General features: G+C 37.4%; 1 protein-coding gene across 4 annotated transcripts in view; it reads right to left on the reverse strand.

Moving 5' to 3' along the window:
* TLN2 (talin 2) overlaps positions 1 to 12607 on the reverse strand; it is a 222685-nt gene that overhangs the window by 24144 nt on the left and 185934 nt on the right. For all 4 annotated transcript variants that reach the window (XM_084531652.1, XM_084531655.1, XM_084531653.1 and 1 more), the window contains 5 exons: positions 11424 to 11607; positions 9192 to 9317; positions 7833 to 7949; positions 5254 to 5439; positions 37 to 144 (listed from right to left, as the gene is read on the reverse strand). In XM_084531652.1, coding sequence (XP_084387778.1) covers positions 37 to 144; positions 5254 to 5439; positions 7833 to 7949; positions 9192 to 9317; positions 11424 to 11607 — 721 coding nt within the window. The remainder of the gene's footprint in view (positions 1 to 36; positions 145 to 5253; positions 5440 to 7832; positions 7950 to 9191; positions 9318 to 11423; positions 11608 to 12607) is intronic.

Below are 12607 nucleotides of genomic sequence, written 5' to 3' on the forward strand. Positions count from 1 at the left end.
AAGGGACCCAGCACGTGCATGGAGACCACTGCTTACCAGGAGAACGTGTTCCAGGAGTTCCAGGTATCCCAGCGTACATTCTGTTCCAAAGCGCAGGGCTCTCTCTCGAACTTCTTCACTCACCTCTTGGTGATACGATGCTTGCTGCGGAGGCAAAACAACATTAGTACCCCCCACTGCCCCCAGTTGAGGAGGTCAATGCAAGGAGGACAGAGGAAGGAGAGGGGAAGAGATTTCTTGTAAAAGACAAAAAACGTTAAAGCTTGAGAGCCACCTATTTCTATTGTAAAATAGGTGAGCAAACTGAGCTTCAAAAGTAGCAGGGTTCCAGTTTTCAGAAAAGCATTAACACATTTCCCTTTATTAGCACATCTTCCTCTCTGGCTGTCCTTCATCAGTCTTACTCAGCATCCTTCCTTAGGCATTGTCAGCAGTAGTACTACTTTCTAACAGTTAAAGCCAAATACAGAAACCCCTGAAGAACACTCTGAAAATAGAAGAATATTTATGATTTCTTTTAATGAAAATGTATCACTTCGAAAACATCTTGGGGCTGGAATTGGCTCTTGGGTTGCACCCGGTGTTCCACAGTGCAAGGTTTATGCCACTGTGGCTCTTCCTGTTTACTAATATCAACAAAAATAAAAATTATAAGAGTAGTTTTGCAACCCAAAAATGGGTATATGCATGTTTCAGGTCACAGAACTGCTAAAACCCTATTTTATAGTAAGCCTGGGCAGTCAGTCTTGAAGGAATCAATAAAGAAATGGTCATCTGGTTTAGAAGCCAAAGTCTGGACACAGACAGAAAGCACTGTACCAGAGTTCAAGCACCATCCTAGTGCTCTTCTTTTTCTCACTTTCCCTTCTCCCTTCCATAAAACAAAGACAAGGGTTTGTTCCTCGTAGAAAGCTTTGCAAACGGCAGATGAAAAGTGCGCTAGAAGCACCACGATGTTGTTATTCTACATGAGAGGGGAAAAAAGCAAACCAACCAACACCAAAAAACACTTAGCTGCTTTTTGTTATCTTAAGACATTCTAAGTAAAAGCTTACTCATGGCTTCAACTTGAAATAGGGATTTCATACAGCAATAGACAGCATGAGAACCATCTCTTTAAATACAGACAAGCAGCAGCAGCTTTTGACTTCTTAAGGATTTCCACTAAGTATAATGTCTGACAGAAGCCTGAATAATTCAATCATTTAATCAAAATAAAAAGTGAAAACTGCAGCCTATTCGAGTCTTGTACTTTCTAAAATAAATGTCTGTTTCATTGGGATCTTCTAAATTGAACCTAAGTGCTGGTTGTAGACATGTAAAAGTTAAAAAACAAAACAAAACAAAACAAAAAACAAAACAAAAAAAAAAAAACAAAAAAAAAAAACAGCATTTTCTCTCACTGAACAGCCCCGTTCACCCCTGCAGCCTCCTGCCTTCGATTAGGACTGGAGATTATCACTACACGTGTATTTGAGGTGCTCCCCGCAACCCTCCACACCCAGAGCAAGTGCTATTGTCAGCTAGGCCTGGAGCTGGTCTACGGGCTCCCTCTGCTGGTAAACTCAGGATCAGCAGAGCACAGAAACCATCCAACCCTTCATCTTACAATAAATAAATAATCTGAAGGGAAATGAGAACTTAGAAACAAGATAGGTTTTTCCCCACCTTCAGCATACTTCACGTAAGTTCTAGAGGTCCTGAAAATGCAGTACTGCTTATTTTCCTTTTTCAAATCGAGCAGAAGTCTTCCCCAGTGTTCCATATGAATATTGCGTAATACTCTAAAATGCCTCTTGTGTACTTAAGTATTATTTTTATACATGCAATTAGAACAAACATCTGTGGGAGATAAATATAAACTTCCTCTGTGCTTTGCACACATGACCAAGACTAATATCTAAATACTTACGAAGTATTTCTGAGGTTTGATAAATCTTAAACCACTTACTTCACAGCAGACTAAAGAAGTGATAAACTTCTTTAACTTCTGATAAACTTCTTTAAAAAGACATTTTTGTAATCTAGAAATATACTAACATAAATCTCACTACATCAGTTAGGACTTGTAACAGAAATTTTTACCTTCCCTGATGTGCAAACAAAGCCTGACAAAGTTTCTCAAACAAACATGTTTCCAAAGAACCAGAATAGACATTTTCTCACACCAAGGCTTCTCTTTGATATCAATCCTCATTTTCATTCTGTGCTTTAAAAAGCATCGAGGCAGCACTACCTGACTTTCACTCTACAAATTCTAACCCGTCAGCACGTGTGGGCATTAAATATATCAAAACAGTCTTAGAACCAAAAAAAAAAAATAATAATAATAATCACTGCTGTTTGAAGGAACCTTGAGAATTCACGTAGTCCAACCTCCTGCTTAAAGCAGGTTCAACATTACTTTCAGACCAGATAGCTTAGGTCTTCGTGCAGTTGGGTCTTGAAAATCTCCAAAGATGGAAATTTCATATTCCTCTTCGGTCTCTGCCCCAAGGTTTAATCATCCCCAGAGTGAAACACAGATGGAATTTCCAATGTTTTCATCTTGGACTGTTATATTCTGTTCTTGTGCCATGCACCTCAAGCAAACAGCCTGACTCCGTCTCTTCTCAGTAATTTCCCATGAGGTTTCAGAGGGCTGCCATTGGGTCCTGCCAAAGCCATCTCTTCTCCAGGCTGAACAAGTCCCAGCTCTTCAGCTTCTCCTCACAGGACCTGTGCTCCAGGCCCAACTGTCTGTGTGGCTTCTGATGAACTTGTTCCACTGTAATCAATGCCTTTCTTGTCCTGGGGAGCCCAAAACCATACTTCTAGATGCAGTCTAGTGAGTGCTGAGGAAAGTGAATAATCCTCTCCTTCAATCTCCTGGCTAAGTAACAATCTAAGTGATTACTTACTTCGATTATTTACTATGCTTTTGACATACCTTTCGTACTTTTTTTTTCTTGTTGTTGTTTTTTTTTTTTTTTTATTTTTTTCTTCCCCAAAAGCAACCATAAGAATATTGATATTGTACACTCGTTATTTACTGCAGAGTCATCATTTTATACCAGACATAAAATATTAACAAGCATAAACATATATAAATATAGCTACCAAGAAGTCAAATCCCTTATACTATTTGGTTTAGGCAACTGACAATGAAATAGATCTTGAAATTAAATTAAATTACTGACGCTGGTGAAGTCTGTGCAATGTTTTACGGTTCTATAACTCACATACATGCACGTTTGTTGTAGCCCAAAGAACCTCAAATACTTTTCAGTGGTTATTTTACAGATGAGCTATATCATTCTGAAAAAGGAAACAGTATTTTTCAAGTATCAGAAAGAATAGGTTGCACATCAATGCACAGTTCCCACTCTAAAAACTCAAGGGATATCACTTATCATGGAAATGCCACGTACAGTTCGTAAAAATTAATGGCATATGGTATCTAAATCTCTGAGCAAAAATTTCAGAAATGGGATTTTCTAAATCAAGTCTGATATAAGCTGTTCATTTAAAAGCTTTGTTAAATGACGTGACAATTTTGTCCCACATTTTAGGTTTTTCGTAAAATAAGCACTCCTGTGGACTCATTCCTGTTTCCCAAGAATCTCTCTCGATTTTATGAAAGCTAGACAAGATAAAACTAGATTATTAGCCCTTACCTTAACTAAACTATACTATAGCTAGTTGGTTATTAGTTTGAATTTTTCTTACTAAATTAGGGAGCCTAATTCAAAGAATTCAAAATTGGCTGAGAAGGCCCCCAATTCAGTGTATTATTGCAGCTAGGTAAAATGATTTCCAGACATTTTCCTTCTGCATATTGCTTGCTTTGTGAAGCTAATTCCATGAGAGGTCGTGAGCACTTTTCTGGCATTCCTTAGTACATTATTCAATTTGCAGAAAATTTCATCTGGTAGGCCACCAGCTACAAACTACAGAATCATTAAATTAACTGGGAGCAAAAATGAACACAAGAAGATGAATACTTTCAAAGTAAATGTTCAAAACTACATACCAAGCTTTGCACTGTGCATATAATATTTTTAGAAACAGATGACTCTTCCTGAGAATTTGTTGCTCGTTTGGAGAGAGATCCAAACGAAAATGTGTCTACACTAGCCAATTCCGAATGACAAAGGATGATTAGTGAACTTAAGTATCTGAATTGATGCCTTTTGTCATAACATTGTGCAATTACAAATTGTTCTACCCTCTCCTAGAAGTTTCAATTAACTGGATTCTGCCTATGACATGATATGGAATAGTTCTTGTGTAATTAGCATGGTTGCTTAGTTTTCCTGTGCAAATTATACCTGTTTCATTTTGTTATGCTTCTGAGATTAGCAAGTAGAGAGAGTAGAATCAAAATGTGAAGTATGCAAAGTATTCAAGAACTGTCAGACACTAAAAACCCTCTAAGAAAATGAAGTCAAAATAAAAAGTTTAATTCAACAGTTTGTATGAATCCGGCTTTATGCTATATTAGACCTTCCACTTTGTTTTTTAACATGATCATTAATCAAAAATTATCCCTCCAGTTTGGCTAGTATTAAGCTAAAAGTAATCTGGGACAGACTTTGGCAGGAATGCTATGAAATAATGCAATTCACAAGTCACAGAGAACACCATTTTCCTGTCATCTTCCATGCATGTAAAGACATAATAAATACAATTTATAGACAAAGACCAACAAGAATGAGTTAGTTCATATGGTCTTTATAATCCCAACATTTTTATTTATGCCTAGATCCTTTTTATCATCAGAAAAGAGACAAATGATTCTTGAGTCACTTATACAACATACACATGCCTGCCCCAAGTTTTGTACATCTGCTTTTAAAAGTTGTCTAGCTGAAGTAAATTTAGAAAAGAGGGTATCAATATTTTTAATGCAAATATCAAACACATTTTTTGTAAAGCAAAAAAACTGATCAAACAAACACCTTTGGCTAGGGAAAAAAGGACTACTAAAATAGACCTAAATGACTACCTTAAACATGAAAATTAGGTCAATTAAAACTTCATTTTCACAAAAATAAAATAGTGAGCATTAGTGTTGGTTTGGGTTTTTGTTTATTTAGCACTGAAAATTCTGATAGGGATGTTACTACATTACCTTAGAATTATCATAACCATTAACTTCCTTATCTGAAAAGTAAAACATTAATAAAAAGAAAACTGAACACAATCTATAACATTCAAGGGATTTAGAGAGAGAGGAAAAAATCAGTCTTAGGCAAGGAAGTGAATCTTTACCTTACAAGCTGTTAGCATGTCAGCTACTGCTTTGCGGCTCAGATTTGCTGTAGCAATCACATCCTCCTGTCTGCATGAGTTCCCAGCTGCAACAGCTTTGGCTGTTGCCATGGTGATTCCTTTCGTCATCCGGATTGATTCTTCAGGTGATGATGTCTTTTCTGGAACCTCATTTGACTGAAACACCTGTAAGTGGAAACAGAAGGAAAGCCTGACATCCTTCAAGTCAAACCAGAACAACTTATACCACGAAAGAGAGACAACAACTGGAAGCAGCCTTCAAATAGCTGGAAATTAGAAACATATTCAGAGTACTTCAATATCATTCTCATTGGTCATCAGTCTGGTTCTGATAAGCCTGCTCACCTAAGACAGAGAGAAACAATAAGCTGGAGAAAGGATACAAGAAAAGCTTAACCCACTTGTCTCAAAGGACAACTCTGACATCTAAGTACCTAGATCACAGTTTTACAGATAGTTGTTGAGAGTGTTACAATATCAAAAGAATTAATATTCCTTCAGTTACGTGTATTTTTTCATCCTGACTGCTGCCTATGCTGCTCTACTCAAATGAGGAGATCCTTCCTTAGCAAAGGCTGTGGGCTACCAAGTCCTTGCTGCCAAAACCAGCACCATGCAGGGAAGACTGAGAACATCACCAAAATATTCAAATGATTCTTAAAAAAAATGGAGGTAGAGAAGGGATTAAAAAAAAAAAAAAAAAAAAAAAAAAAAAAAGTAGACCATTTTCTCTTTCTCTACACTTGGTGTCCCTTAAAAGCCTGAAGATATAATTTTCCATGGAGAATTGTCTGAAAACAGTTCAAACTGTCTGACGGTACATACCACTTATGGGTAGAGGAATACATTAACTGTTGTAAGAGATAGGTAAGAGCTGGGTTATTTTAGATTTAGCTCATATTTCCTGTTCTCAAGCTTTAATCTGTTTTGCTTGCCAATCTTTTACTCTGCAGTAGCAATTCCAAGTGTACAATTAATCAGTTTTCTCTGATACACACAGTGCAAGCAATGCTTTGGGAGTATTTCAATCTTACGCATGCTAGTGGTTACAGAATCCAAATGTCTTGACAAACATTAGCCTGGTTTATCCCATGCTCCTGGTTCATCAGTGTTTTGTTTTTTTTTAAACTTGCTCTCTCCAGAAATGGAACTGATGTTAAAAATCAAGTATGTGAACAACATTCCTTGGTGTTGCTCAGCTTTAATCCATGGAGTTCCAGGTCACGTTTTAGATATTTTCCTGAGCACATATGTGCCATTCTTGATTCCTTTCTGTGCCCTCTCAGCACTCTGCTTTTCTTCCCACATCCTCCTAAAATTCCAGTTTTCTCCCCTTAAAAAAGAAATGACATCACCACCACAGGCCTCTTCCTTACCAAGTCCCATCACTAAACTATGTCCCTTCATGCCATGTCCACATGTTTCTTGAATATCTCCAACTTTCCAGCCACTCTTCCCAAGTTTATACCACTGCATGGGATTGTTATGAGCCAAGTCTGGTGCTTGGTGTATGTGATGTGATTGGACTTGTCCCATTGATCCCTCTGCAAAGCCTTCCTAACTTCAACCAGACTGACTGTTTCACCTAACTTGGTGTTGTCTGTAGACTTACTGAAGGCGCACTCAACTCCCTCATCTGGATTATTGATAAATAATGTTAAACAAAACTGGCCCCAGTACTGAACCCTGGGGAACACCCCTGGAGACCAGCCGCCAACTGGATTTAACTCTATTCACTAGGACTCTTTGAGCTCAGCCATCCACCCAGCAAACTAGAGACCTGCCCATGCAATGAGCAGCCAGTTTCTCCAGAATACTGTGGGAAACAGCAAACAATTCATTAAAATACTATGAAGTATTTTTTGAAGAAAACGCCTATATTTTTCAAAAATTGATTTTAACCAAAAAGGGAACAAAACAGGCTTCTTCACAAACACACAAGTATCGATTAACGTCACTGACCAGTCTACTAGTAAAAGAGTAACTGAAAGGTGCAGTTGTAGGTAATACTATTATATCTTAAAGAGGAAGAAAAACAACTGTCATGGTCTAACACCTAATTTGGGAGAAAATTCTATTCTATTGTTAATTCCTACTTAGACAAAATATTGGATACCCGGCTATTTAGCGTTTCTAATATCATATCATAATAAAGAAAAAAGATACTAGATTAAACTATTATTGTAATACAGCTCTGATAGTAAAGAGACATTTTGAAAGCTAGGGTCAATAAAAAAGCAAAGAGCATTTGACTCAAAATAATATCTGCAGTGAACACTTTGTGTCTAAAGAACAAAGAACCAGTTGCTTCCAGATTTTTACATGACAGTAGCATCTCAAATCCTGCCGTGGGGACTGGTAACATCTGAAAGTACATAGGCTAAAGTGGTATGCAATTGTACTTTCAAAGATGATTTGTAACAGATGGAGGGAACCAAATTGCATCTAACTCATTACAGGGCAGGTAAAGTATAGCTTGAGGAGTCCCCAGGCTGCCTGGACTGATGTTACAAGTTTATTTACAGAAGCTGTCATGTATGGGCTATTCTATTCTTTACCGTGAGTTCCTGTTTGATATACTCAATTGTGGCCTCAAGAGCTCTTGTCCCTCGAGTAGCTTCATCTTCTACTGCTTTAACTGTCTTCAAAAGCGATGTGACATTTGTTACCATCACCTGAAAAAGAGAGAGGTAGAGAGAAAGATGCATGATTCCTCCTTTGCATTTTTCAGAGCATGGTATGATTAGATTGATCTAAGTACTCTTATTATTTCTAATAGGGCCTAAAAAGCTTCATGAACTGTATTTGTTACAGGAACAAATATCAACTCTTCTGTTTTCCAGCTTATAAGTGTTCCCTGTAAGTTGCAGAAGCATAGCACAACGTACTGCACTGATACTGCAGTTACTGTTCCCATTACAAACCTAATAGTTCTAATACAGCATAACCTGTCATTGTCTTTCCTATACCCCAGTGCGTTGATATACAAACAATACCTAGTCACACTTGAAGTCTTGGGAATTAAGAGACAGAAAGGTCAGCTTGTAGACACTTTAGGAATTGCAACACAGATAGCTCTTCAGAGCAGAAAGCGCCAAGAAACCACTTTTCTTGTCTAGATGGGTCATTTTAAAGTAGTGCCTCTACAGTATGGCATTCTCATCTGCTCTGAAAGGAACAGAGGTGCAGGTCTTACAGGTAAGGAAGAGACACAAGTAAGAACTTGTAGACAAAAAGCTATCATTACACTCTCATAATGTGATAGCAGAAGTAATACTGCCTAAGTCTCCACATCTGGAAATATTTTGTAGACACAAAGTTGAAAGATCTTTCTAAGCCACTGTCATAATACATCACAGGTGCAAGGAAAATATAGCACAAATATAGCATAGATATGGTGGAATCTAAATGACTTTTGAGCTTTGACTCTCATGTACTACTTCCTGGAAACATCTCGGAGAAAAGGACTGGACACACACAACATCTTACTGTGGAGTTCTTGGTGGTGTCATTCCCCCCCAGCCTGCAAGGTCTAAATGAGCATACCATGCTTATCTTGAGCATTATTCAGATTCCAGGATGTAGGTAACATTTTTTTTATAGGATACAATTTAGTCTATAACATTATTAGATGACAACTTGCCCTCAGACAAGCAAAAGATGCAAGTTTGTCTTTAGAAAGATTACAGTTCTTCCATCAAAAACCCAAAAGTTACCTGACAGCCTACAAAAGCTGATAGTTTCAGGGAAACCCAATAGTATCTTACTATTTTCCTGTATCACCCCGGAATGCTAATGAAACAAAGGAAGAGATGATATCTCAGTGAACCAGACACTGCTGAAATCTGAGCTTCAGCTGCCTAGGAAGTGTGATTGTACCTGATACTTTCAGATAAAAAATAAGAATAAGCTTTCACCTTGGCAGCCCCCTTCAGCTGGTACATGGATGGGTCATCTGCTGGTTTGCTGGCAGCTCCTTTGGTAGCACCAATGAGATCAGAAAGGGCCTTTGCAACATCCTTGATAGCATTAATCAGGACAACCTATAGAAATGAGCAATAGCCATGAGTCTCAGCCAAGAAATGTCAGTCTGGATGAAAGCATGATTTTTAGAGAACTGCTAAACAAAGCCTAGTAGTGATAGGTAAAGACACAAACATACACAAATATAACCACCCTCCCTCTCTCCACCCCAATAAAACATGTAACATTCTAGAAAAGGAAAAACTGTGTTTATAGCTACAGTATTTCATACAACCAGTCAGTTTATGAAAATGACTATTTCCTGTGAAGAAACTGAAACACTGATTGCAAGTAGGCTGTTTTTCCTCTCAACTTCTGTAAGAGGTTTACTTTTCCCCATGTTCTTGTTGATGTTCTTCAGATGACAGCAATTAAACAGACTGATTATATGCTTACAAACTACCACTACCACTACATAGCAACTGCGAAATTAGCTACTAAAAAAGCAAGTGTACTTGCTTCAGCTAGATATTAGAGGGAGACATTACTTTCGGGAAAAGGATGTTGAGTCTCCTTAAGTGGCCTTACAGAATTAAGTGCCATATAACTTAGCTGTCCATTAAGGTCAGGAAAAGTCAAATCTCGAGATATTGCTTCCTAAAACCAAGCTCAAGTAGAGAACTCCCAGACAATATACAGACACTACAAGAAGTTATATATAGACAATATACAGACACTAAAGCCTTGCTAGATACTATAAGGTACTATTGAAATAACTTCTCCAAAGCCTTCTCTCCTGTGCTTTCCACTTACAGAAAACGTGCTAGGTAATTTTCCTAGGTTTCAGAGCATTTGTTTATCTTAAGAAAAAATATTAACACATGCAAGAAAAATAAAGCTCAGGCGAAAAAAAAAAAAAAAAGGTACAGTCAGTTCTCAATAACTGCATTTCTATAGCATTATGTAACAGCAGCTTCCTTCCAAAGCTGCGATTCTATAAATGCTAGTGTGCCCAGCATCTGAAATGCAACATGTAAATATTGAGCTTAGTGACAAGGTTTAATGGTGGGCTTGGCCATACTAGGTTACAGGTAGTACCAGGTAATCGTAGAGGTCTTTTCCAACCTAAATGATTCTATGATCTTTTATGCCTGTTTTTAGTTTACTGTAACTTTTATAGAAGTGAAGCCCTTGCCACTACAAGACATCTGAAACTCTTACCACATCAGTTAAAAGTCAGTTTTGCTTACACAGAAAAATGCTGTGATGGTATTGTGTGCTAAAGCTATTATAAATTTTCCATTTAGGACAAATGATGCACTTAAAATTTTCAACTGGCAATGTAAATTTGCTCCCTCAAATACCTACTTTTGTGCAATAGCTTTTATTCTAGATACTACATTCTCATTTTACATAGAGAGTAAACCAATGATAAATCTTTTAAAATTTGCAGATATGTTACTAGTCAAGGAAATGTTAAAAACAGGAAAATATTTCCAACAGTGTTTTTTCCAGAGAGGAACATCTTAGAAGTTTACTCCATCACAGAAATCATGCAAAAGCAGAACACACATCCCTTTCAGAGCCCTAAGCAAACAATCAGACTTTTTCAAACCAATTGGCCTCCACAGGCACATCTGCAACACTTGTCAACCTCCATTTCACCAAGATCCCAAGAAACAACTTAAGAAATATTTGAGATAACCTACACTGAAAGCTTAAGTTGCTGCATTAAATTGAAAAATTCAGATATAGCTATAGAATGCTGAGAATTTAGCCTATGCAAGTAACACAGTGCCTAGCTCAGCTGTAAGCTCAATAAATAGCTTTAAAGTGATGCAATGTATTTACAACAAAGTGATAACTCAGGAGTCCTATCATAACTTAGCAAAAACAATACTTTGCCAAAAGCATCCAAGCCGTAACACACCTGTGAAATAAAACCAAAAGTCTTCTATAAAGGCTTGTCTATTTCCACTCAGTGTTCTAGACTCATGATTGTATTTTTAAAAACGACCAATGTCTGACCCAAAAGAGTCCCCAGAGTGATAAATCCTACTGTCTTGCTTTAAAATATAAGGCCTATAAGGTCTTACCAAACAAAAAATTCCTTTAGCCTCTTTTTCAACGTCTGTAAACCCCTTTGGTCTATTTCACAGTATCAGAAAAACCTTAAGACATCTCACCTGCGTTTCAGGATCATCTGATCCCAAGCTAGCTGCTCCCAATTTTACAACCTCTGCAAGCTGAGTGATGGTGTTAGCTGATGACTGAGCTGCTTGAGCCAATTTGTCCTGACTTGAGGCAGCACCAGAAACCAGCAATTTTGTATCTTCAACTAGGGCTTTTGCTGTTTTCAGAATATTTTCCCTAAAGGGGAAAAAAAAAAAAAAAAAAAAAAAAAAAAAGCAGGGAAGTGAGTAAAAAGGAGAAGAGGAAAAAAACGTGATTTTCAATTGCTGACTAACATCTTTATAAAAGAGCTGATGGCTGATGTAAGTCATCACACCAGTCATGACCATGTATCACAAGCCAGGTTGCAATTTAAAAACAAATAAATAAAATAACAAGAAAATTAAAGTGGCAGCATTATATTTATATAATGCTGCCATATATATAACTTATACAATTCAGTTCACTGAAGTTACCCTGTCTTGAAAAGAAATGAGATAGGGAAATCCTGGAACAAAACATTGCATTTTAACACTGAAGTCAAGCCATACTGTGAACAAACTAACAGGTGTCAAACCTCCACCTTAACCAGCATACCATAGGGAAACTAAAACAATCATTTTGACAGAGGGAGGCAGCAGCAAGTCTGGCTAAAAGAAAAAACAACGTGACCTTATCAGGGCTCCCCTTCACCACAACCTAGGTTTTGGCACATCAGGCAAACAAACCCACAGCAACATTCAGATTAAAAAAAAAAAAAAAAGGAAACCATTTTGAGTACATACTTCACAAATGACACAAGTTAACAGAGAACTATAATTGTAGCCATATAAAATGTCTGCCTGGAAATTATTGGCACCCACAGGAAAAACCAACAACTTATTTTCTAACTCACTCAGTGTAACAAAGGGAGAGACTCTCATCCTAGGGTTGTGCTTCAGGTAGGCTTTAAGTTCCAGTATTTGCACCACAAGTAACGCACATTAAGAAACTAAAGGACTGGTATAATACAACCATTTAGCCTTAGTTTAGCTTACTGAAAGTAAATTAACAAATATCCTTATAATTCATTGCTTTAAGGGGAAAACTGTTTGAGGCCAGTCTTCGATATCTACCCATAAAGCAACAAAGAAAACATTAGCCTGGTGAAGTTAAAGACAACAAGCACCAACTTTCACTCTGTTGAACAGCAACAACT

This window comes from Aythya ferina (assembly GCF_964211825.1).
Source record: "Aythya ferina genome assembly, chromosome: 11".
Lineage (NCBI taxonomy): Eukaryota > Metazoa > Chordata > Aves > Anseriformes > Anatidae > Aythya > Aythya ferina.